This window comes from Phaethon aethereus (assembly GCF_964289735.1).
Source record: "Phaethon aethereus genome assembly, chromosome: 1".
In the NCBI taxonomy this organism is placed as follows: domain Eukaryota; kingdom Metazoa; phylum Chordata; class Aves; order Phaethontiformes; family Phaethontidae; genus Phaethon; species Phaethon aethereus.
The window spans coordinates 39928413-39955623 of NC_138575.1; the positions used below are offsets into that span (position 1 = coordinate 39928413).

General features: G+C 37.9%; 1 protein-coding gene across 1 annotated transcript in view; it reads left to right on the top strand.

Moving 5' to 3' along the window:
* Positions 1-20544, top strand: part of CAND1 (cullin associated and neddylation dissociated 1) — a gene marked incomplete at its 5' end in the record, with an annotated part of 31501 nt that extends 10957 nt beyond the window's left edge. Inside the window, 13 exons of the mRNA XM_082003180.1 lie at positions 4985-5139; positions 9296-9419; positions 9843-10099; positions 10183-10288; positions 10790-10935; positions 11985-12277; positions 12969-13110; positions 13742-15235; positions 15957-16052; positions 17774-17943; positions 18039-18203; positions 18425-18532; positions 19623-20544. Coding sequence (XP_081859306.1) covers positions 4985-5139; positions 9296-9419; positions 9843-10099; positions 10183-10288; positions 10790-10935; positions 11985-12277; positions 12969-13110; positions 13742-15235; positions 15957-16052; positions 17774-17943; positions 18039-18203; positions 18425-18532; positions 19623-19847 — 3481 coding nt within the window. The 3' untranslated portion in view covers positions 19848-20544. The remainder of the gene's footprint in view (positions 1-4984; positions 5140-9295; positions 9420-9842; positions 10100-10182; positions 10289-10789; positions 10936-11984; positions 12278-12968; positions 13111-13741; positions 15236-15956; positions 16053-17773; positions 17944-18038; positions 18204-18424; positions 18533-19622) is intronic.
* Between the last annotated feature and the right edge of the window lie 6667 nt (positions 20545-27211).

Consider the following 27211-nt stretch of genomic DNA (forward strand, 5'->3'; position numbering starts at 1 on the left):
TCGTTCACGCTTAGTGCTTGAATGCGAAGGCTTGCTTTATATGATAGGTACATCTCCTTTGCCCATGTCCTCTTCCTGTCTGCACTTCTTGCCTGCTGCCTTTTACTTCTGTTGAGCATTTTTTATGATACTTAGCTCTTGCTGCTGTGAATTCTTGGATGTGGAAAAGAAGGGTAGCAGCAGTACAGGGGTATGTACAACAGGTTTTGGGATGGAACATGTATTTTGTTTTTGTCCTACTGTACAGAGCTATGTCTGCTAGTTGTCCAACAGTGACAGCCATAGATCTCAGCCTTTTGAGTCTAGCTGGAGTTACTGACGTGCAGTGTTCTGAATCTTAGCCTAGTCTTCCAGCCTAGCTCGCTCCAACAGTTGTGTGTTAATGGTTTAGTTTGAGCTGTTGGAACACTGTATTTTATTTTTTTTCAGGAGAAAAGGTGTGAGCAGATCGGTTGGAACCATGATTCTTGAGGTTCTACAGTTGTCCTGTGGTGTAAGCTATTTGGTGGAGAGGGGTGGTTTTGGAATGACTGAGAGGACCTCTAAGGCAGGAAGTGTGAAAGGTGTGGGGAACTCCAAGTGTGCTTGGGAGCCTTTGTGTCAGAAGGAATGGAAAACTTGATGCTCTGAGACACAAGAGAAGACTGAGTTTCAGAGGAACTTGGAACACGTGGGTTGGATTTACCCTGTAGGTACTTCTAAACTGTGTTTGAGCAGACTGTTGCTCTTTTTTTCCCCGTGCACACTCAAAAGGACAATTGCTCGGACCAGAAGTGATAAAGTGACTTGTTCAAAATGAACAAATCCGTTGTCAAGTTTGACTATACGTTCAGAAGTTAGTTCAGTATGGTCCAAGGTGCCAAGTTACATTAAAAATAGTGAGATAATACAAAGCATGTATAGGTCAACAAGTAAAACTAATACAAGATAACATTTCCTTCTTAACAGCACTTTGGAATTAAGCTACACATCCTCAGATCTCCACTGCTAAAGCAATGGAGTAATCTGTCTTTTCCCCAGCAGTACCAGCAAGGTAGTAAAGATGTGGGGCTGTCTTACTGTCATTCTTGGCAAATACAGTACTAAGCTCCTAAACTGACTTCAGTGCCTTTATGCTGAATGCCATAGCGTCGAGCCTTTCCTTCTGAGTAGTGATCTGTGACCTGTGTGTTCTCTTGCAGCTGCCTGGCTGACAGTTTTATTAGCTAATAGTGAATCCAGGTTCCATCTGTGTTCTTTGAGAGTTAGACTTAACTCCAGAGCCATTTCCAGAAAAGCAAGAAAGACCATTTTGCATGTCATCTTGTACATTGTGTGCTCATCTCTCCATACATATAAATTAGGAAAGGAGCTCCCCTTTAGATTGTAAAGACTCAAGGGTGATTTTTTCTGTCTTAAAACACTTGTGGGTTTCTGTAATACGATAATGTGGGAATTAGATGATTTAAGTACTAAGTGTGAAGTAAGTTTTTTGCCCGAGTGGCCTAAGTTATTTTGGATTTTGGACTATCTACTTTCAGAATAATAGTCTTCATTGACAGCTTAGTATCTTGCTAGCCTGGATAGAATTTCTGCTTGCCTATGGATGATTTCTGTCCCCCGCCCCTGAATTTTGTGCAGTTGACTTAATGTCTGTGTTTTTCTAATATGAAACTTTTCTCTTAATTCAGAATAATGTTCAAAATCTTATGAAATAAAACAAAACCTTTTTTTTTTCCCCTCATTGTAATCACTAAGGTCTGAAAGGAAGTACTTCGCATCCAGATAGCTTCTTTCCAGTAATCTAGTACAATTAGACTATAATGTATTGAAGTTGTTCATTTTACTAGAACTCCATACTAATATTTGTCAATCAGCGTTTAGCTCTGTGCCATGATCTGGCAGCTCCATTATTACATTGTACAACCAAACGTATTAAGTTGGAAGTTCTCTTCTCACCTTTTTCCTAGTGTCTTCAGCTTGTTTTTTTGTAAAGTGCTTTGAAAAGCTAGTTTTGGGAAGGGGGGGAAGACTTTTACACTTGTGTATCCAACTAACTTGTGGCTGAACTGTTTTAAAAGTTTGATAGTTGCTATTTGTTTCAAATCAATGAAAATCTACATGAAAATTAATGTATTACAACTTTCCAAGTATTACTTTTTTCTTTTCCTAAGCGTGGGAAAACCATCCATCTTTGGACAGGATACTTCCTTTGTACTTGACAAGTAGTTAAACTAGGCAAATACTTCTAGTTGAAAGTTGTTTTATTGTTAATGATGTTGATCTATTTTACAAATAATATCATCTGCTTGTAAAACTTCTGTATACTTATGATGTTTCAATAAGTTCATGACCATATGGTTCTAAATCATTGCATTCTCAGAAGTCTGACATACTTGTAGTGAGTAGTGGCATATATTTGAAAATTTAAACTTTGCTTTCTTGATCTTAGTCTTGTTTTGATAAGAAGTTAGTTCATTCATTTTTCCTGTAGGGTTTCAGTTTGACTTCAACTCTCGAAATAAGTGTTTACTTACCTTACAGAGATCATTTTAGTCTGTTAGCTTTGCTAGCATGTACTTTAATGAAAAGCGGATGTATACAGTATTAAAGTTCAGTGTGGGAAAAAAAAATAAAGTTTATATGGAGGCATTACATTATAATGTTACTATAATCAGTTTGTGATTGGCTTTAAGATGCTCCTTTTTTTGCATTTGTTCATACATTGATTTCCACATATTTCAATTTTACAGTTATGATTTGTCAAGATGTTGTCTGTGAACATTGTGTACAATGTTGAAGGGCAGATACAAAATTTGTACCCTCTCTTGTAAAAAGAGATTTCTGATTCTGAAACATCTATGGTTTCTGATCTGTAACACTTGGTTCTGTTGGTTGCAGTAGGAGACATGGCATCTTAGCCCAGCACTTGAAACCACTTAAAAGCTCTCTGTCCTCTCAGCACAAATCTGATGGAATCATTGCATGGACTTGCTTTGACTTCTGTACTGGAAGTTGGGGCCTGACTTCTATAAAAACAGCAACAATGCTTAAGCTTTTGAAAAGTGCTTCCTAAAAAATAACAGCCTTGTGCATGTCTTTCCACTCCTCAAAATCTTGCCCAGGTTATTTTGATACAAAGGGCTTGCTTATTAAAGTCCTCAGACTTCAGTGGTTGTCAAAGCTGACATGGAGAACACACATGTAGAATCTTTTGAAAAACTTCTGTGCTTTCTCACTGTGGCCAAAGTTGAATTCGATGGTGGTGTGTATAACTTGAAGTGTGTGTCACAGGAGGAAAAGTTGTTGAGAATTGGGCTGTGGGATTTCGTGGTGGGACATCTGGAGCAGCTGCAAAACATAACTAGGGGAAGGTCTGTACACAAGGCAAAGTCGGAATAATGTCCATAATCGCTTTAATTCAGACGGAAGAGAAAATAAATGGTAGTTTTCTGGAGATATATCTGTGTTTCTGTTAATTCTGCTGTTGGCTATACTTCTAGTTCATGATTATCACATTTTCTGTAGATGATCCTTGCTACTGTTGTCTCCATTCTTGCCTCAAGCCATTGCTTTTTCTCCAGTGTGAGTATTGCACACAGCTTCTTGTCATCCTGCCCTCGCTTCTGTCAGGGTTGGTGCAGAACCTAAGCTTGGTAGAACTTTAGCTTCATGTCACATTTCACTTCTAGTGTTGATGTCTCATTGGTAAGCATGCTTTCTTGACTGGATAGTAATATTATGGATGTCACCACAGAGAATTGAAGAGAGAGTAGCTGGCAAGGTCAACATAGAGCAGAAGCTTACAAAACAAGGGAGCTATGTCTTTCAGAGTAGTTATTGTATGTGTAGGCTAACTGCACTGTTTTTTGAAGGAACATGGTAGGAATGCCTGCAACACAGCTTATAAAGCTAATTTTTCAGAATCTGATGTGTTCATTGTTAATGTAGTATGTTTCAGGGAGCTGACTTAGATTAAAAGATGTGGTGATTTAAAGTCTTTCAAAATTATTTCCCGTTTCTGAGATTCTTTGTCTGAAGGCAGTTGTTATAAAAATAAGGAGAAACTAGGTAAGCAAATTTGGACTGAGAAGTGGGAAGGGTAGTAGTAAGAGGAATAAGTTCTTGGAGTTCTTACGGAGGTTTTTTGCAGGTGAATGGAAGGAAATAGAGTCAATGTAAGGCTCTGCTTTTGCATAACTTACCTTTTGGAACAGAGCATTAACAATGGAGAGATGCTGAAAGTGGGTGACGGCTGGGAAGATGGTGAAGGGTGCTGTATTTCTTAGCAATGAACTAGGCTTTACTGGGACATCTGTGGCTTTAGTATTTTGAATAAATGGGAGCATTTGACAAGTGAATACAAGATTGTTACGATCCTCAAAACACTTGGAATGACTAAAAACAATTCAGAGGAAAGAGAGGAAATGTTACTATGTGCTGCGGGTATAGTAGTGCTTAGACTCTGTAAAAGATGGAATGCCATGTCATTGTTTTTTATTTTACTGTGTGCATTCTATCAAGTAAGGCACTCTCAGGTATAAAATGAGTCTGAGTGTATATCAGATCAAATATTGATACAGATAGAATCAGTTGTGTAGACTAAAGATGCAATAATTAAGAAGGTTGCATACTTGTCTGAGCTAAGCAGGCGCTGATGGTTAAGCACGTAAACTGATGCCTCTGGCTAGGTAACTTTTGTTGTAAATGTTGGCATTAAATGAGAAGTAAGAGGGACTGTGATTCTGAGACAAAAGCAGAACAGTCATGCAAAAATTTTTTCTACCACTAAATAAAAAAACCATGTACTAAACCAGTGTTTTGTTACTAACTTCATGGAGACAGGTTATGAACCCATCAGTTGAAGGTTTTCTTATTTTAAAATCCTGCTTTATATTGCTACCAGAAACAACCTTAATTTTGTGACTTGAATGCAAAATACTGAAATAAAATGAGGAGTTTTATTTCATGTTGCAGATTTAATACTTATCTTCTGTTTATACAGCCTTGGCCCTTTGGTGAGTAAAGTGAAGGAATATCAAGTGGAGACCATTGTAGATACCCTCTGTACAAACATGCTTTCAGATAAAGAACAGTTACGTGACATTTCAAGCATTGGCCTTAAAACTGTGATTGGAGAACTCCCCCCAGCTTCCAGTGGTAAGGCATTTTGGACTCAAGACTACCTAGATTTATTGTTTCATTACTAAATAAAAGAATGCAAAAGCTGGGTCCTTTAGTGGAGAGGATTCAGTTAATTTAACACTGGAACTAATTTCTGTCAGAGGAAAAATATATGGCACAAATATCCTTTTAGTTTCTTCTTCTCTGACTGTATTTTCAGTTTTTACTAGTTTTAAAACTTTTTTTTACTGAAGAATTGCATTAATGTGAAAAACAAACGCTGTATATGAGCTTTGGTATAACAAATTGTAAAAGCTCCTGCTCTAATTGTCTGTTGGAACATTTCTAGGCTGTAGTAATAGCTAAGTCTCATCTTGCTTTTTGATTGATAGTATACTTTACAATTGATTATAACTTGTGTATTTTTCTTTAATGATCTGATTTCTTGTTTCAGTTTTTGGCAAGTGTTTTGGAAAGTACCTTGTGTTTCTAACAATTCCCTGTTAAATTACTGAAATGCTTACCTGCAGTTTTAAATGAAGGCAGTCTTTCCTCCAAAAGAGATAGTAATGATGAACAGCTCATCAGTTAATGGCATTACTTTTTTATTCAAGTGCTTTCCAGATATCGTAGTGTAGGATATGAATGAGAATAGATAAGTTATTAAAAAGGCTTTGGAAATGCGGTTTTTAGAGACTGAGGTTTCTTAAATTAAAAATCAGAGCTTTTTTTTTTTTTAACATGCTTTATTTAAAGCCCACATGTAAGTCTTGCCTTTATCAAGCAGTAGTGAGATACTTAAAATTAGTTCTTTATTTAAAGTTTATGTAAATCAGTTTAAGCTTTTATTCTTTTCTTTGCCTACACAAAACAAAAAGATATTTTGGGATGGAGGTAAACCTCAAACAAAAATGTAGCAAAATCTTTCAGTATAATTAGTATCCCTAATACAAAAGGAACCTAGGTGTTATTTCTTGCTCTCAATTCAAACATAGGTTGTTGTCTTTTCTTAGCCTTTAGAGTAATACATTTGACTGTCCAATTTGTTATGTTTAGTTTTAGTCATATCATTAAGAACAAGCCATAAATATATATAATCTATACTTAATATAGGTTGGAATGGTATTAATTTCACATCTAAATTCCCGAAGTGCGATTGAAAAAACTTCATGCAAATGAAGATGAGTGCTAGCCATTGGGTAGCTGTTACCATGACATGAGTTTCTTCTCATAATTACTCCGAACGTTAGGCAGTTAAGGGAGAGGGGAATTATGGAGTTGTGGTAAAGACATTTTTACTTGAATTTTAAAATATTTTGGTATACTTTTTTTCCCCCTTTCTCAAATATTTCAGCAGTATTTCAGGTACTTATTATTTCACAGAATCACTAGGTTGGAAAGGACCTTCAAGATCATGAAGTCCAACCATTAGTCCAGCGCCACCATGTCCCCTAAACCATGTCCTGAAGCGCCACATCCACACATTTTTTGAACACTTCCAGAGATGGTGACTCCACCACCTCCCTGGGCAGCCTGTTCCAATGCTTGACCACCCTCTCAGTGAAGAAATTTTTCCTAATATCTAATCTAAACCTCCCCTGGCGCAACTTGAGGCCATTTCCTCTTGTCCTAGTTACTTGGGAGAAGAGACCAACACCCTCGTCGCCACAACCCCCTTTCAGGTAGTTGTAGAGAGTGATAAGGTCTTCTCTCAGCCTCCTCTTCTCCAGACTGAACAACCCCAGTTCCCTCAGCCATTCCTCATAAGACTTGTGCTCCAGACCCCTCACCAGCTTCGTTGCCCTTCTCTGGACACGCTCCAGCACCTCAGCATCCTTCTTGTAGTGAGGGGCCCAAAACTGAACACAGTATTCAAGGTGCGGCCTCACCAGTGCTGAGTACAGGGGCACAATCCCTTCCCTACTCCTGCTGGCCACACTATTCCTGATACAGACCAGGATGCTGTTGGCCTTCTTGGCCACCTGGGCACACTGCCAGCTCATGTTCAGCCGGCTGTCAACCAGCACCCCCAGGTCCCTTTCTGCTGGGCAGCTCTCCAGCCACTCCTCCCCAAGCCTGTAGCATTGCATGGGGTTGTTGTGGCCAAAGTGCAGGACCCAGCACTTGGCCTTATTAAACCTCATACAGTTGACCTCTGCCCATTGATCCAGCCTGTCCAGATCCCTCTGCAGAGCCCTCCTACCCTCCAGCGGATCAACACTCCCACCCAACTTGGTGTCATCTGCAAACTTACTGTGGGAGCACTCAATCCCCTCATCCAGATCATCAAGAAAGATATTGAACAAGACCAGCCCCAGAACCGAGCCCTGGGGAACACCACTTGTGACCGGCCACCAGCCGGATTTAACAGCATTCACCACAACTCTCTGGGCTCGGCCATCCAGCCAGTTCCTCGCCCAGCGAAGAGTAAACCTGTCTAAGCCACGAGCCGCCAGTTTCTCCAGGAGAATGCTGTGGGAGACGCTGTCAAAGGCTTTACTAAAGTCCAGGTAGACAACATCCACAGTCTTTCCCTCATCCACTAGGCGGGTCACCTGGTCATAGAAGGAGATCAGGTTGGTCAAACAGGACCTGCCTTTCACGAACCCATGCTGGCTGGGCCTGATCCCTTGGTTGTCCTGCAGGTGCCCTGTGAGCACTCTCAAGACCAACTGCTCCATAATCTTCCCTGGTACAGAGGTCAGGCTGACAGGCCTGTAGTTCCCAGGATCCTCTTTCTGGCCTTTCTTGTAGACGGGCGTCACATTGGCAAGCCTCCAGTCTTCTGGGACCTCCCCTGTTAACCAGGACTGCTGATCAATGATGGAGAGTGGCTTGGAAAGCTCCTCCGCCAGCTCTCTCAGTACTCTTGGGTGGATCCCATCAGGCCCCATAGACTTGTGGGTGTCCAGGTGGTTTAGCATGTCCTTGACTGCTTCCTCCTGGATTATGAGGAGTACATTGTGCTCTCCATCCCCATGTTCCAGCTCAGGGGGCTGAATACCCTGTGGATACCTGGACTGGCTGTTAAAGACTGAGGCAAAGAAGGCATTAAGTACCTCAGCCTTGTCCTTGTCCTTGGAGACAATGTTCCCTGCCATATCCAGTAGGGGATGGAGATTCTCCTTGCCTCTCTTTTTGTTGTTAAAAAATGCTTCTACAAATATATTATTATCCTTTACGACTGTGGCCAGACTGAGCTCTAGCTGGGCTTTTGCCTTCCTAATTTTGTCCCTGTTTGACCTAACGAGATCCTTGTACTCTTCATGAGTTGCCTTCCCCTTCTTCCAGAGGTGATAAACTCTCCTCTTTTCCCTGAGTCCCAGCAAAATCTCCCTGTTCAGCCAGGCTGGTTGCCTTCCCCGCCAGCTCTTCTTACGGCACATGGGGACCGCCTGCTCCTGCGCCTTTAAGATTTCCTTCTTGAAGACTGTCCAACCTTCCTGGACCCCTTTGTCCTTCAGGACTGTCTCCCAAGGGACTCTCTCAACCAGTGACCTGAACAGGCCAAAGTCTGCCCTCCGGAAGTCCATGGTAGCAGTTGCTGACCCCTCTCCTTACTTCACTCACAACTGAGAATTCTATCATGTTGTGGTCCCTAAGCCCAAGATGGCCTCCGACCACCACATCTCTCACCAGTCCTCTGTTTGTAAACAGCAGGTCCAGCAAGGCACCTCCCCTGGTGGGCTCACTCACCAGCTGTGTCAGGAAGTTATCCTCCACACACTCCAGGAACCTCCCAGATTGTTTCCTCTAAAGGAGCTTCTTGTACAAAATAATTTTATTTTACTGTTTTGGTCATTAGATGTGGCTCTATCTACTTCTGTGCTTCCACTTACCTTTTAGTTATTCCTTTATTTTTACCTATAGTCCTTTTCATTTATTGCTCTAGACTTGCCTTGGCCTTCACTTTCCACTGCTTACACTGCCGAAAGCAGCGTCCTTTCTGTTGTATATACCTTATGGGACAATTAAGAAGCACTCCTTCTGAGTATGTTTCTATGTAGATAGTCTTTCAGCTCTAATGCAGAGCATTAGCAAACAAACTGGCTATTCAAGCTTGTTTTGTTGGGTGGGAAAAGCTTCTTTACGTTGAGATCAGGTTGCTTTCCATAGTCACAAACACGATCTCTAGTGTTAAAAAACGTATTTTTTTAGTTATGAAAACGCTGAGGTTTTGTTGTACTTTCAGGTTCTGCATTAGCAGCTAATGTTTGCAAAAAGATCACAGGGCGTCTCACTAGTGCTATAGCCAAGCAGGAAGATGTGTCTGTTCAACTGGAGGCACTGGATATCATGGCGGATATGCTGAGCAGGTAAACATCCCTCTTCCGAAACACTGGTGATGGCTGATAAATACTCCTTAAAGTTTGAACTTTTAATTTTCCAAATGTTAGATTTAAATTTTTAAGCTATGCGGAATAATGTGGTAAGGTATTAAGTATAGGTGAAACTTCACTTAGGGAAAAAAACAAGTAAATGTATTGAAGTTACATTGATTGATAGGTTTATTATTATTTAACCTTGTGAGAACTGTAGTTTTAAGCTTATTTTGTTTATTGCTTTGAGGGTATATTTTAAACTAATTTCTTTTTTTTAGAAGTTCCAATAACTTAATTGTAAAGACTTTATTGGAATCTTTGTGATGTTTTGGGAATATTTAAAGGGATTGTTGTGCAGTATATGAACAAAATTATCTAGATTCAATTGGTTTGAGTTTGTGTTTTGTCTGTTTTAAGGCAAGGAGGACTGCTTGTTAACTTCCATCCTTCAATTCTGACCTGTCTGCTCCCCCAGCTGACTAGCCCCAGACTTGCTGTGAGGAAAAGAACCATCATTGCTCTTGGTCACCTGGTTATGAGTTGTGGCAATATGGTTTTTGTTGACCTCATTGAACATCTGTTGACAGAGCTGTCTAAAAATGATTCCATGTCAACAACTAGGACCTATATACAGTGTATTGCTGCTATCAGTAGGCAAGCAGGTCACAGAATAGGTAAGAAAAATATATAAATTATCTGTAACCTTAAAAGTTTTTAGATGAGAGTAATTACTTTGCTAATTTTCTTCTCTTACCAGGTGAATATCTCGAGAAAATAATTCCTTTGGTTGTAAAGTTTTGTAATGTAGATGATGATGAACTACGAGAGTATTGCATTCAAGCCTTTGAATCCTTTGTTAGGAGGTAAGTTATTCTTGGGAACCTATTTCAGGCTTTCTTAAGATCTAATAGTGTGCCATTTGTTTATAAGCTGTCAAGAGTCAATCTCCTTGGTATGAAATATTTTTGCAAGCTTTGGGCTGCAACTGTTCCTGTAATTCTGTCTTGTCATTTAACTGTTAAGCAGTATGTTATGTCTGTACTTCAGAAACTTTCTACTGTGCCTTTGCTACTTAGGCAAAGGGGAGGGGAGGAGTATTCTAATAATATTTGTTGTCTAGTAGGGGTGAAAAAAAATTGATACCCAAAGACATATCTTGGTCCCCCGCAACCTTCCAATCTGGCAGATCCAGTTATACAGTGGCATTGCCTTTTCTGACCTTTGTGCACTTCTGTAATTGATGGATGCACTGATAGTACTTGGTTTGGCTAATGTCTCTGAAGTACAGTATGTGGCATGAAGTTTTTTAGAAATATTTTAGTTCTTCAAAGTAATTTGACATTGATTATATTTTTGTTACACAGATGTCCTAAAGAAGTTTATCCTCACGTATCTACTATTATAAACATTTGTCTTAAATATCTTACCTATGATCCTAATTACAATTATGATGATGAAGATGAAGATGAAAATGCTATGGATGCTGATGGTGGTGATGATGATGATCAAGGTATATTCTCTTTTTGGTTTGGGGAGAGGAATAGCTTGTGAACCTGCACTCATCTGAGAAAATTGTTATGGGTGGTATTGCTACTAGGTACCAGCATTTGAATGACTTGTTCAATTTTTGAACTGTTTTTAAACATACCTTAGGAATTCAATTCTTGGACAGGTATAGGATTTGTTGCTGGAGATAAATAATTCCAAGGGTGAACATAAAGTACAAGACAAATAATTTAAAATACTTGAAAGGTGGAAAAAGGCAGAAGTGTGTAGGGTGATATAACTAAAGTGAGAAGAACATCAGTTAATGAATTGAAAATACATATTCAGCATGGGAAAGTCTTCTCGCTGCTTTCCACTTATAATATATTGTTGCCTAATGCATAAAATCGGAATAGTTTGAAAATTGCAAAATACTCAGTATTTTTCTGTAGGATAAAAATGTTTTAGACTAAAAGGTATAAGGTATTTATTGTTAATACGGTGTCAATTTGTTGCCATATGTAAGCTTTATGGAAACTTGGATGCACAAGTAATCTGAACCCAGAGCATAACATTCTCATTACTTTAAGAATGAATGGGTGGCATAGTTGTTGCTTTAGCACTTAAAAAGTCACTTTGTATTGCTTACTGTATATTTTTCTTGTAATTTTGGGGAGCAGAGTATGGTTTGATTTATTCCTAGAAGGAAACAAACAGAATATTTGTTGACTCTTTATCAGCTAGTAATTGTTGTTGTATTGTTGCTTATGTCACAAATAAAGAGGAAAATCAGTAGTTAGGGTGTATATGTGATGGGAACCATCTTGTCCTGTTTGCAGTTTAATACACGTGTAAGACTAGTGTGAAAAAATTGGCAGAGAAAATCATTAGAATAATTAGCTTTACGATTTAGGCAGTTTAGAATGCTTTTTATGTATGGTTTTTAACATACTTCTGAACCTATTTCTTTGGTGTGCTTTACGCAAAGAACTCAGTGTGTTCTTATTGTTTAAAATAGAACTTGACACTTTAATTGTCTAGACTTGAACATATGCATAATTTTATTTTTTCAAGGGAGTGATGATGAATATAGTGATGATGATGACATGAGCTGGAAAGTGAGGCGTGCAGCTGCTAAATGTCTGGATGCTGTGGTTAGCACACGACATGAAATGCTTCCAGAATTCTACAAAACTGTATCTCCTGCTTTAATAGCCAGATTCAAAGAACGTGAAGAGAATGTTAAAGCAGATGTTTTTCATGCATATCTTTCTCTTTTAAAACAAACTCGACCTGTGCAAAGTTGGCTTTGTGATCCTGATGCAATGGAACAAGGAGAGACGCCTTTGACAATGCTTCAGTCTCAGGTTATTTGTCAAGATTTTTGTTATCTTTGAGATGACACACTGAAGTTGTGCCTCGCTTATAAGGATAGTTCCTGAAATATGCCACATCATACTTTGTTCATGCACAGATTGATAGTTTATTACTGTAGTACTAACATAGAGAACAAGCCAGGTAAACTGGCAAGGAAAAATTGCATCAGTCTTGGAAACTGAAATTACCAACTCATGCAAATGTGCTTATCTGACTAGAGTTGTTTACCGTCACTTTTAAAAGTTGCATGTCCTATGAGTTTAGCCAAATTACCAAAGCAAAATAGTTATTTTGTGCATTCTGTAATGCAAGACGTAAGGTCTAATGATCAAGATAAAACTTGATTTGCTACAACATATTTTATTTGCAGAATGAAAAGGATAGTGCTGAAAAATATTTTCTAAGTTAATTATTTGGGTGACTCTTCAGATTGTTGCTTTCTACAGTTTTATTAATGCAAATCTAGTTTTGCTTTGTTTCATCTCCCCTTTTAAAGTTAAACAACTACTTTTTTTGGATAGCAATTCTTTTGAATCTTCATTTCCCCGTGTTTATAACTTCTCTCATTCTGTAGAGGAATCAGAAATAGAGAGGTAGGACACACATCTTTATATACCCTGTGATCAAAGATGAAAGAAATACCAGCTATTGAATCAATTAACAGATATGTGATGATTACAGGTCCCCAACATAGTTAAAGCGTTGCACAAACAGATGAAGGAGAAAAGTGTGAAGACTCGTCAGTGTTGCTTTAACATGCTGACTGAGCTAGTAAATGTATTACCTGGAGCCCTAACACAACATGTTCCTGTACTTGTACCAGGTATGAGAAACATAATATCAACTTAAAAGATTTATTAGTAAATTGGATGTGAAGTTTCAAAATCTTTAAATCTTGACCTGTGCTTTTTGCAAAAGCTTTTGAAGTGTTGCTTCTATTTAAAGAAATTGGCAAAATAATCAGCTACTGTGTGGATCTATATAAATATTTTAGTGACATATGTCTATTAATCTTGAAAACAAGTGTTGGCTCTAAGTTTTAGATCTTTCTTCTGTATCTTAAAAAACAACAAAAAATTATTTGCTGCTTAATTGCAAGATCAAACTGCCTTCTTTCTCATCTCAGAATGACCTATTGTCCATATTTTAGCTTTTGGGACCAAAAATGTTGAATTTTGAAGTAACAAAGGAAAAGTAAGTCTGGAAAAGTTAAAGGTTCAGAATCCCTTTATAATTAAGAAAATACATCGCAAACCATCAAATGGCTCATGTCCTCTGTGTAGAGGAAGCTTAAAAACTGATTGAACAAAATGGTGAAAGAGGCTTGGAAGCATTCAAGAAAGGTTGGAAGCAGGAAAACATTGAGTATAGCTGCTTTCCTTCAGAAATTTTGAAGTGTTCTAACAGAATATAAATACCTAACCTAAAAATAAATTTTTCTTTTTTTCTTCCAGGAATAATTTTTTCACTGAATGACAAATCAAGTTCTTCTAATCTGAAGATAGATGCTTTGTCCTGTTTGTATGTGATCCTCTGCAATCATTCTCCCCAAGTCTTTCATCCTCATGTTCAAGCATTGGTACCTCCAGTTGTAGCTTGTGTTGGAGACCCATTTTACAAGATAACATCAGAGGCACTTCTGGTTACCCAACAACTTGTGAAAGTCATTCGTCCTTTAGACCAGCCTTCTTCCTTTGATGCTACTCCTTACATCAAAGATTTGTTTACTTGTACAATCAAGAGATTAAAGGCTGCTGACATTGATCAGGAGGTGAAAGAAAGGGCAATATCTTGCATGGGTCAAATAATTTGTAGCCTTGGTGACAGCTTAGGCACAGACCTGCCTAGTACACTTCAAATCTTCTTAGAGAGACTGAAGAATGAAATCACTCGGTTAACTACAGTGAAGGCCATGACACTGATTGCTGGTTCTCCTTTGAAGATAGATTTGAGACCAATCCTTGGGGAAGGAGTTCCTATTCTTGCTTCTTTTTTGAGAAAGAACCAGCGAGCTTTGAAATTGGGCACACTTTCTGCTCTAGATATTTTAATTAAGAATTACAGTGACAGCTTGACAGCTGCCATGATTGATGCTGTCCTGGATGAGCTTCCACCTCTGATTAGTGAAAGTGATATGCATGTATCACAGATGGCCATCAGTTTTCTGACAACACTGGCTAAAGTATATCCTTCCTCCCTGTCAAAGATTAGTGGGTCCATTCTCAATGAACTTATTGGGCTAGTGAGATCGCCTCTGCTTCAGGGTGGAGCACTTAGTGCCATGCTAGAATTCTTCCAAGCTTTGGTTGTGACTGGTACAAGTAATTTAGGCTATATGGATTTACTGCGCATGTTAACAGGTCCAGTGTACTCACAGAGCACAGCACTTACTCACAAGCAGTCTTACTATTCCATTGCCAAATGTGTTGCTGCCCTTACTCGAGCCTGCCCTAAGGAAGGACCAGCTGTTGTAGGTCAGTTCATTCAAGATGTCAAGAACTCAAGGTCCACCGATTCCATTCGGCTTTTGGCTTTGCTTTCTCTTGGGGAAGTTGGGCATCACATTGACTTAAGTGGACAAATTGAGCTGAAGTCTGTAATACTAGAAGCATTCTCTTCTCCTAGCGAAGAAGTCAAATCGGCGGCATCTTATGCTTTAGGCAGTATTAGTGTTGGCAATCTTCCTGAATATCTGCCATTTGTCTTACAAGAAATAACCAGTCAACCTAAGAGGCAATACCTTCTTCTTCATTCCTTGAAAGAAATAATTAGCTCTGCATCAGTGATTGGTCTCAAACCATATGTTGAGAACATCTGGGCCTTACTCCTGAAACACTGCGAATGTGCAGAAGAGGGTACAAGGAATGTTGTTGCTGAATGCTTGGGCAAGCTTACGTTAATAGACCCAGAGACTCTGCTTCCGCGACTCAAAGGATACTTGGCATCAGGTGAGTAGTAGTAACTCATGTAAATACTAAATTTTGTGATACTCTTCAAGTTTTGGGGTGTCACTGTCGCCTGACCCTACCCCAAACAGTGTGAAGCTTAAATCATTCTATGTTCTTAGATCATTTTATGTTCTGTTTTCAGATTTTGGTATATCAGTTAATGATGCTATATTTAACAAAGAGCTCTAAACTTAAGGGGAAGGAGCATGAGTCATGAAGGGACAATGCTACTTGACAGACCAGTTGCAACATGTTGACCTTTTGGTGTAAATTACATAATTCCTAATTTTCAGATAAGAATTCTGAAATTTTTAAGGATTAGGAAGGATCATTTTGTATAATTCATGAATCAATTTCATATCAAGAACTGTTTTGACATGTTTTCTTCATGTGCTTCTGCTTTAAAGAGGAGAGTTATTTGTAGGCCTATGTGTGATTGTAAAAAAATTGTATCTGTTCTAATAGGCTTGTTACTTGAATTTTCTGTAGCAGATAACATTAAATGTTTATTACAAACATTATGGTGGTGGTTTTACCCCTGTTTAAAATGTTTTCGCCATAGGTTTACATATGTTACATATTGTATTGCAAGTAATAAATAACACATCTTGTTCAGTGTTCTTAAGAGTTAGAAACTTAAAAAGAATGGCATTGAGCATGATTTAAATTCTGTAGTTACACTGTTTTAATGTTACATATTTACACTTTTGTTTCATGTTAGGGTCCTCATATGCACGAAGTTCAGTGGTTACTGCTGTTAAATTCACTATTTCTGATCATCCACAACCCATAGACCCGCTCTTGAAGAACTGCATAGGTAAGTTCTTTACTTCTGTTTTCAGGCAATAGAATTGCATTTAAAATTTGTTGTGTTTTCAGAAGTAAATATTTTGCAGCTACCAGAATTAGCTGCTAATGCTAGCTGTTGGAACAATTAGAAATAATTGGTTATTATGGAAACATTTTATATCAATCCTACCTTGTTTGAATTCTGAGCAGTAAAAGTTGTGTGATTAAAAATCATATGTATTGAAGCCGTGATGGACAATATAAGAAGGTAGGGCTTTTAGGAAGACGATACCCAAAAACTGGTTTCCTTTCCCAAATTGCCAAATTGTATCAGTTCGATGTAGGAAGGTGCTGTCTTTACCCAGAAGGGTGATCTTGGAAATAATTAACATTCAGTCACTTAAAATATGTATGCACATGTGAATTCTGAGTACCAGGTAGTGAACTGTAAATTTAGGTACTCGGGATTCTATAACTTTTTGTGGTCTCAAAGCCTGTGGAAGTGTGTATATTTGTGCAGGGGTAAGGTGATCAGAGCATTCAGTGTAACATCAGTATGTTAAAGAGCTTTGCAATGCTGTGGCTTTTTGATCTTTTCTCATTTTTATGACTAAGTATTGTAGATTTGTTTAATATGCTATGGTGAATGTTTTGTAGTGGATTAATTACAGGTTTAAAGATCTGTAAAAAAAAAAGTGTATACTGCTAAACCTAATAGGAGGAAAAAAAGATTAATCTAAAAATATACAGTTTTGTGGAGAGCAGGGTTTTTATTTGTGGGGAGGTGGAGTCAGTTCCTATGTCATTTTCCTCACTAAGCTTTCTTTTTTTTTAAAAGAATACATTCAAGAATTGATTATGCTTGTGGGTTTTTCCCCCTGCCATCCCTCCTACTGGAGCTGCCTTGCCCCTTTGGTTTCTGGATATATTTATTGGTTATTCAGTCAAAAAACTATTGGTATCTAATAATTAAAAAAATCTCAGTCATATGTTACCCAGAGATTTTTTTGTGTGTGTGTAAAATCACTTTGATATTTACACCTTGTTCTTTTTCTCCTTTAAAAATTTCTTCTCTTCTTGGAATTTGCCAGTAAAACTTAAACATTGAGGAAAAATGATGCATTCCTGCAGGCATTTATTTTAACAAGGTTGTGTTATAGAAGTATAGAAATTTTAATTTGAAAATGCTCAAGAGCAGGGTGGGATGAGAGAGGTGTTGCTACATTAGTGTATACTGAGTAGACTTACCTTACGGTAATTTAGGAATTCGCAATATGTGCAAATTTAGGGTATAAAAATCAATATGTTAATAGTTTCCTTAAGAGGTGTTCTCTAATTATTGAACTGCAGAATTGAAATTGTTTTTCTAATGCATATTCTGAGAGAGTTTTAACGGAGAAAAGGAAAGATTGTATTGAATGTAATTTTCATTCATTTACATGCTATACCTTTAGAAAAAAGTTGAAATATCATTGTGATGGACATTTATTTTGATGATGGTTTTCCTACTTCTGTTTCATTACATGAAATAATAATATATCTCAATTATATCAATATTTTTCATATGTTTATAATAAATAAATTTATTTGTGTAGTCAAGCTAAAATAGCAGGTATTGGTCTCTGTTACATCAAAATAACTCCTGCATAAATATGTCCTTTTGAAATGTTAAAACTAAGCGAAGATATTTTTAAAGTAGCAAATGAAAAAGATCCTCATGGGTTGAATTATTTTTGTACATGTTTGCAGGTGATTTTCTGAAAACATTGGAAGACCCGGATCTCAATGTCAGGAGAGTAGCCCTAGTGACATTTAACTCAGCTGCACACAATAAACCATCATTAATCAGGGACCTCTTAGATACTGTGCTTCCTCATCTTTACAATGAAACAAAAGTCAGAAAGGAATTAATCAGAGAGGTATGTTAACTAAGAAAACCAGGGCTAAATAGATACAAAGCAGAGTCTTTGTTTTTCTAAATGTATTATTTAACTTTTTTTTTGTTTGCTGACAGGTGGAAATGGGACCATTTAAGCATACAGTTGATGATGGGCTGGACATAAGGAAAGCAGCTTTTGAGTGCATGTATACTCTCCTGGATAGCTGTTTGGATAGACTAGATATATTTGAATTCTTAAACCATGTTGAAGATGGCCTGAAGGATCACTATGATATTAAGGTTAGCTGTCATTTTTCTCTGTGTAAGCAGTAACTTAGTGAAAATATTTTAAATAGTGAATCGACTGAAATGGTAAAAATACTACTTCATATGCTTAAGTATTTCACTATATTTGCCATTTTCATTAAAGTGTTGCTCTTGAAAAGGTTATACAGGAAGTATATCTCCATATATCTGCTTGAGCATAACTAATTGTTGATTTTTTTTTTTTCTCAACCTAGATGCTAACCTTTTTAATGTTGGTGAGACTGTCTACCCTTTGTCCAAGTGCAGTGCTGCAGAGGTTGGATAGGCTTGTTGAACCTTTGCGTGCTACATGTACAACTAAGGTATTTAAATCTAAACTTAACTTCATTATTTCATGTTGTCTTATAGAAATATAAATGAACTCATGTATGAAGAATACTTCTGTATTGCTGCAGCATTTCCTAAGTTATAAGTTGATAAGTGCAGTAGGCAGAATAATATAAATATGTGGGCCTTTATGCATGTATTAAATGTCTTTTAAATTACAAATGGAGAGTAGACTTGCTAGCTTCTTTTTAAAAACCTTTAATTTCTTTGATGCCATTTATTTTGTTCCTTAAAAATTTAGCTGCCACTTGGGCAACTTTTAAGTCTCACTTAATTACAAATAATGAAGCTGGAATACTGAGAGTTTTACTGGCTTCCCGTGATTACGTTATTTCAGACAAGCATTTGGGTGATGAAGGATGGAGGCAGTGTAAAGTAGTCCTATTTTTTGTTGTTGTTTTTTGTTGTTTTCCCCCCCTACCCCTTCATTTATATTACAAGATTCTTGGATCTTGGCACAGTTAGTCTCCTTCTATTCCTGCTCGTCTTCATCCACCTGCATGTTCTGACAGTCATTTAATGCCTGATTTACTTTGCTTTTCCATTACTGTAGTCTATTATATTTCACATCAAGAAATTTGACCACTGATAACCTATGTTTGTATTGCTGAAATATCTTTGAAAATTATAATGGAAGGTTAAGCAGTTGTTCTAATGAAGGTCAACTTTTTTAAAAGTTCTGTTCTCTAGAAGCTGGAGGTACTGTGGTGATACCATTTTAATGTCATTTACTGACCTTACTAGCTAAAGGTTGGCTGCTATAATTGTTTTGATTTGGTAATTGACTTGGTAGCTTACAACCTTTTTCTGCTTACCTTGCAGTATTCAAGTTTCAGTCTATTTGTAAACTGCTGGGGAAAAGTCTGCTAAAAAGTAGATGTTTGTGGTTTTTTGTTTGGTGGTTTGGGGATTTCTTTAAGAATTTAGGCTGTTTTGAGAGCTGTGCAAAGTGGTAGTATGGAAGAAAATAGTCTTTGAGATACTTTTTTTTTTTTTTTTTAAATAAGGTAGGTGTGGAGGGAGAGTTAAGCAAAAGTTTCAAACATAGTTTCATTTTTTCCCTAGGTAAAGGCAAACTCAGTGAAACAGGAGTTTGAAAAGCAAGATGAACTGAAACGATCTGCTATGAGGGCAGTAGCAGCGCTTCTAACCATTCCAGAAGCAGAGAAGAGTCCATTAATGAGTGAATTTCAGTCACAAATAAGCTCTAACCCTGAGCTGGCAGCCATCTTTGAAAGTATCCAGAAAGATTCGTCATCCACTAACTTGGAATCAATGGACACTAGTTAGATGTTTGTCCAAAATGGGGACCATTATGTTGAACCATATGATGCACTGAATTGACAGGTTATGAGTAAGAAACAGAAAAAGTATCTAATCTACACATTGTTCCACTTTATTTACCTTTATGGAGACAGTTGGCTTTTCCCATTGTTGCTTTTCTAGCATTTATTCCAGAAATGTATTTCCATAATCCAGAGTTTGTTAACCACTCTTGTTTTAGTGGATTTGGCCACATTTGGGAATTAAAAAGTTGACGCATGGTGTATGGAAATAGGTTCCAACATCCATTTGCCCTGTAATGTTTAGGATTAAAATGTCAAAATTTTGTGACCATGATTTTTTTTTTCCTTTTATTCACTCTTTTTACTAGTAAACAAAGAAAGGGGGGAGGTGGGAATGAAGTGTCCAGGTGCACCATGTTTTTATATAACTTTTTATTCTTTTTTGTTTCAGCTTCATAAATTGATTTGGCTGGCAGATGAATTCTGTGTAAGACTTACTATATTAAAGAGAGGGCTTGGGCACAGTTCAAAAAAACCAGACATAAACGTCATTTTTAAAGATGTGGGGATTAGAAAACAAATATTCCTGTTGTGCACACTAATTTTGCATGAGCAAGTTTACAAATATATATTGTCCGTAAAACAGCATGTGCAATTTATTCGTAATGCAAGTTAAAACAAGTTCTACTGTATCAGTGCAGTTTTCAGGTATTTTGACATACAGAACATTCATACAGGAAGGGACGAATGAAGGTTGGTTGTCTTAACATGGCTTTTTTAAATGCTGGTAGTATGACCATGCAGATGTTCTTAGAGTAAATACGACAACTCCTGCCGAATCGGCTCAAAGGCTGGATCCCCTGGAATTGAGGTGGACAAACCAGAAGGTCAGAGGGGAATAGGATGAGATGGAGGTAAAATAAGCAGAGAACAACAATAGCTGCTCAGTGGCTGCCGAACTCTGGTTCAACTTTGCTTTTGTTATAGAAGTATGAAATGAGGTTTCTTCAGTGGCTTCTACCTCCTATTCTTCATCCAACAACTTCTGTTAAGGCACTAATATGCAGTGTTACCTAGACAAGTATTGCCAGACCATCATTTTGTGCCCGTCAAAATATTTTCTAGCACATAGAACCACCAGTAGATCGCAGTGCTGTAAGTGTCATACAATATTCTGGTGAGATAGGAAACCAGGAATGGTCTTAAGACTGGAGAGAGATAGAAAGCAAACAGATTCAAGAAAAAAATCTGCTGTGGATATGCTGAGGTAATTTAAAAGTTGACGAGAAGGTGATAGGTGGCAGTCCCGCAATGAACTGGATGTGGGAATTTAATAGCAAAAGATGGGGAACCACTGCCTCAAATTGAGACTTGTCATTACTGGGTTAATGCAATTGCTTAGTTGTCTTTTTTTAGTCGGATCTGAGTTTGATTTTTCCCTAGTTAACTGGTATTTTTAAGGTCGTTTGATATTTTGGAAACCTGTTACATGGGTATGTGGCATAAGCTCCTACGTGACTTAAACAAGCATACAATTTTATGACCTCAGAGACAATTGACTGTGAGCATTGGGGTTCAGGGGCAAATTCTTCACCTTACACACTTGTAGCTTGGGAAAAGCAGGGGAGATATTGTACTTTAATAAAAGGACCTGAACAAACAGATCTATGAACTCATTCAAGTAGTAACAATTTTAATGCTATAGAAATTTTTGAAATTGTAGCTTTCTCTGTCTCCAAAGTCCTCATACTAATGTAACAATTGTCTTCTAGAAGTAGAAATAAATGAGATTAAACGTACCAACATATCTAAATGTCATGAAAAAGAATGGGAAGACTCTAGAGAGAAACCATATGGTAGAAAAAGCACTGTGAATTAGGTGCATTTCATCTTGCTGTATAACTCATCTACTTCAATTACAGCAATATACAGGCCTCCTAATTAAGAATCTGTTGTGCTAATTAGTTGTCAAACTAATTTTAGAACTTGTGTTAAGTTTTCAGAACACATTAAAATGCTTTATAGACCTAAAGCTAGGTGTGAGAATGGTATGATAAACATGAAATGTGAGGCTAAAGTATGTAAACGGGGTGAGTGACAATGGTAAGTACAGAGAATACTTATATTTCTTATTGAGAGATTTGTGTGTATTTATGTACTACCATAATGCCTAATGTAGTGGGTGTAAATAATCTTCACTTGTGTTTTACAGTACATTACAGCGGAGCAAGCTTAAGGACAGAAGAGAAGGTTGAGCTGTATTACATAGTGAATGCTTTCTTGCAGGAGAGTAATTTTCACTTTAACCACTGAAGAAGCAGGTGGGAACATAAGAATTAAGTCTTCCCTGTAAATTACAGAAACTCTGAGAGTATGGTTCTTTCCAAGTAGTGGTTGGTTACTTCGGTGATGCAGGAAGACAGACTCATAAAGGTTATAACTGCACCATAATTACTGAAATTTTTTGTGTTTTAGAAAATCTAACCAGGTTAGGTGTTCAGATTCCACGGGCTCGCTTGATTGATTTTTTTTTTTTTTTTTTGTTTGCTTGGTTTTGTTTTTCCCCACTGTATATCCAAGTATTTGGGTAAATCTGGTGTATTTATGCTTTCAGTGCAATTAGGTTCAGGTAATTCTGTTAAGGATGATGTCAGGAATACCTGTAGCTGTTCTTTAAATGCTAAATATCTGAAACTAAAATATTAAATTACTACAGCAAAACCAGAATTCTGAAAGACTGCTCTTAAAGACTTTTGGTATGATTAGAACTTTCTCTAATGTTTTTCAGTGTTTTGCACACATTGAGACAAGCTTGCACATAATAGAAGAGTTGTTGACTAGCCCTTGCATTGCAGATTCTTGGCTTTAAATATTTTTTTGTATCTCAGTACTTAATGCTCTGATTTTCCATGAAAAATCTTGACATCCTTGCAAGGGAGATATCTTCTAAAATTATAAATTGAAAACTACAAGTACCTTAAGAATGCTGCGCTTCAATCATGTCAATTGATTTTTTTGAAATATAATTTTCCTTCAAAGTGTTATATCTAATATAGTAGTTGACAAAATAAAAAGAGCTTAAAAGTACTTCCAGATTGTATTTTTCAGGTCAACAAAGCAGTCCATATGCATGTAAGCAGCATTGCTTCTCTCAGATGAAGGACTGTTTTAACACTTCATCAACTCCAGTTAGAAATGTGAATTACAAGTTCATATCTGCTACTGTTGTATTTGGCTTAACAGATACACTCGGTAATGATGCTAGGAACAAGTTTACCCTGCTCTGGTGGGCTGGTTAAATCCCCAGTAGGGATTTAACAACAGTTCTCATATTTACTGGTACTTCCTCTCCTCACCTCCCCTTGAGATGATTTTAAAAGCAAAGTAACATGTGTCCTTGGAAGTGTGTGGGGTGTTCTTGTTCTTGTTCATCCTGATCATTCGAACTGAAATAACACCTGTTTCTTCCAAATACCAAACAGTTAAGCCTGCAGTGTCTTGAGTTTTATTTCCCTGTTGCTCTAAATTTCAGATAAAAAATACTTTTTTGTTGTTACTGTTCTTAAAATTAATTTTGGAGAAATGAAAAACACTATTCAGATTATTACTTTCTTTCTGTCCTTGTTTCCTCCTTGCTCAGAGGTGGAAAGCTTTGCTTGCTGCAGTATTGAACAGGAACAGGCAGGCCTTGTGACAGCGAGCTTTGCCCCCTGCTCTAGAAGAGCTCTTCAGTATCGAGTTATAGCTCTTACACTAAAACTGACCTTTTTCATCAGTATCCATTTATAAACTTTCATTGTATCTGAGTTTGGGGGAGGAGAAGGAAATCAGAGTACTTGATAATAATGATGTAAATTAGTCTTCCGTGACCAGTGTTGGTGAATTGGGGAAGTTACCTGCAAGTGCTTTTGTGAGGATCAGGCAATTTTGTCTTGCTAGGGGTTTTGACGACTTTAGACTTGTTTCCACCCCATGAGGCTTTAATGTTTCCACATAATCTTTGATACGGAGAAGACTCCTTTCAGAAAGGTCATCTGTCCCCCAAAACAAACAAAAAGGTTTCTGTTGATTTTAGTTTGTATATTGTGGTGTAGAACATAACCCTGAACCAGAGAAGAAATAAGAGTGTTTCCGAGAAGCACACAGATGCTGTCTGGAAGACAGATGCTACCTGAAATGTAGCACTGAGAAAGAGAAAATGAAATCTTAAAGTGAGGAATATTTTCATTTAAAGTACTTCTCCTTTCTTTTATGTTCTGCCTTTGATCATATTTTTGAAGAATGGGAAATACAGAAGGGGAAAAAAGTAATTAGCAAGCTGTGTACTTCTGTGATCCCAGAACCTAAGGGTTTAATTTCTATTCCCTGCTGCTTTCTGTAAAAAAAAAAAAAAAAAAAAAAAACCAACCAAACAAAAAAACCCCCCAAAAACCCAGAGGTATTTTGACAAAAGTACCTAGTAATTCTGAAAAGGCTTTTATTCTGAAGGAGTTAAAAGTTTATTATATTTTCATTGTTTTTTCTTATATTCTGAAGAAATTCTTTCCCTTCATATGTGGATTTCTCCCACCTGACTATTGGTAGGCAGTTCAGTACAGCTGCTGCATACTTTAGGAAATAAGCTGTTCAGTGCAGTAAAGATATTCCTGTAGTATAAAAAGTTTGCAGTTCACTCTTTCCCAATGTTCTTCTATTAATAGATGAAAAAAAAAAAAGATTGTTCACGTATGACTGTAGTTTCCATTCCACCTGCAGCCTTTCTTCTCTTCAGCTGAACAAGTATTGGACTCTTAAATCATCTAATTACTGTTACTTTGGATGCCACCTTTCCTGGAGATTCTTGATGTTGTAATCTCAAGTCCTGTAGACGAATTTTTCTTTCTCCAGTCCTTACTAAGGTTATTTGCTTATCTCCCATATCCCATGCACATTTCCATTGTGCATGAAGACAGTTCTTTCATGAACTACATGTAGTATCCATTTTATGGGGGGATTTCTCAGAGAGATGCTATGCTTAAATGCAGCTGAATGCCATTTTTAAGGAACTTGATAGTTCAACCACTCCCCTCTGCAGTCAAAATCCAGTATACCTAAAATTAATTGGAGTTTAGAGTATTTAAAATAAGTACACATTTCCTTATTTAAAAACATACCTAAGGAAAAGATAAAACAATTTGTTCCATGCACAGCACAACTAATGGAATGTGGCTTGATATAAATTTTTTTCTTGCCCCTCAGTTTGTAATGCTTGCCCTCTATCAAATGATCTGCAGCTCTAGACCAGCTTGCCAGTAAGAAGATGTTGTGTTTAACAGCTGAGTTCTGCCTACTGATGGAACGTATGGGAGGAGCTACTTTGATTCTTTTCCCTCCACAGCTACTGATCTTCACACAGATAACAAACTTCAAAATGTCTGCCACGTTTGACAGAAGGGTAAAAATCAACCAGCATTTAAAAAAAAAAAAAAAAGGATTTACCATAATCCTGACTACTTGTCAAACAACTTTACCGTACTTTTTTCCAAATGCAGAGATGATCAGATGAGTCTTCATTAGGAGGAAGATACTAAATTGAAGTGACTGAGTTGCACCAAGTTCTTGTTTTTCCTAGCACTGCAAGTTGAAAACTGGTCTCTGGTTTGAATCGTGACTTGTTTACAAAAACTGTCTCATCATCAAAATCAGAAGTGTGGAACTGAAGCTGCAGGTGGATGAGATTGTTGATTTTAGTACCTTGGCAGGGGGCAGCTAAAGTACAGCACTAAACTCTCTGCCGCTTTCTCAAGTGGTACTGGTTTTGGCATATAAATTGGGTTGAATTCAGCTCTAATAAAATGGTCAAATATTTGTATCTCCAAGTAGGTGATAAGGAAGATTAAAAAGTTGTTTGACATGGAAGATGTCAAGATGTTCTGTTTTGATTTTTTTGAAAGTATATATGTAGATACAGTGATGTTAGTTGCAGGTCATTTTCTAAGAAGTTGACAATTTTTTTCTTAATTTCTCCTGCTCTTCTTCACTCCCAACTTTTTAAAATAAAAGAAAAAACACAATTCTGTAATTTTGTAATGATGTTGGTATTTGATTTCTGCAGGACTGTGCCCCCCTCCGTTTAAATCTTTGCAGGAAAAAAAAAGTCTGAAGTAGAGAGTTGTGGTGAACAGCGTTAAATCCGGCTGGCAGCCGGTCACAAGCGGTGTTCCCCAGAGCTCTGTTCTGGGGCCGGTCTTGTTCAATATCTTTACTGATGATCTGGATGAGGGGATCGAGTGCTCCCTCAGTAAGTTTGCAGATGACACCAAGCTGGGTGGGAGTGTTGATCTGCTGGAGGGTAGGAGGGCTCTGCAGAGGGATCTGGACAGGCTGGATCGATGGGCAGAGGTCAACTGTATGAGGTTTAATAAGGCCAAGTGCCGGGTCCTGCACTTTGGCCACAACAACCCCATGCAACACTACAGGCTTGGGGAGGAGTGGCTGGAGAGCAGCCCGGCGGAAAGGGACCTGGGGGTGCTGGTTGACAGCCGGCTGAATATGAGCCGGCAGTGTGCCCAGGTGGCCAAGAAGGCCAACAGCGTCCTGGCCTGTATCAGAAATAGTGTGGCCAGCAGGTGTAGGGAAGTGATCATGCCCCTGTACTCAGCACTGGTGAGGCCACTGTGTTTGGTTTTGGGCCCCTCACTACAAGAAGGATGCTGAGGTGCTGGAGCGTGTCCAGAGAAGGGCAACGAAGCTGGTGAGGGGTCTGGAGCACAAGTCTTATGGGGAGCGGCTGAGGGAACTGGGGTTGTTTAGCCTAGAGAAGAGGAGGCTGAGGGGAGACCTTATGGCTCTCTACAACTACCTGAAAGGGGGTTGTGGTGACAAGGGTGTTGGTCTCTTCTCCCAACTAACTAGTGATAGGATGAAAGGAAACTGCCTCAAGTTGCGCCGGAGGAGGTTTAGATTGGATATTAGGAGAAATTTCTTCACTGAGAGGGTGGTCAGGCATTGGAACAGGCTGCCCAGGGAGGTGGTGGAGTCGCCATCTCTGGAAGTGTTCAAAAAAATGTGTGGATGTGGCGCTTCAGGACATGGTTTAGGGGACATGGTGGTGCTGGATTAATGGTTGGACTTGATCTTGAAGGTCCTTTCCAACCTTAGTGATTCTGTGATTCTGTGATTTGGTTGTGTGGCTTTCAGCCTTGTGCATTCAGTCGTTCTATGTAGAGTTTTATAAGAAAAATGAGGAGAGGTTACTTGTCCATAGAGAAAACAATATTTTGAATGGTTTGAATAGACATATTCCGGTTGAAACAGTTGGCTATCATCACAGAGGGACAAAGAATTTTCTGAAATTGTAAAAATTTCTGGTTGTCCATGAACAAATGA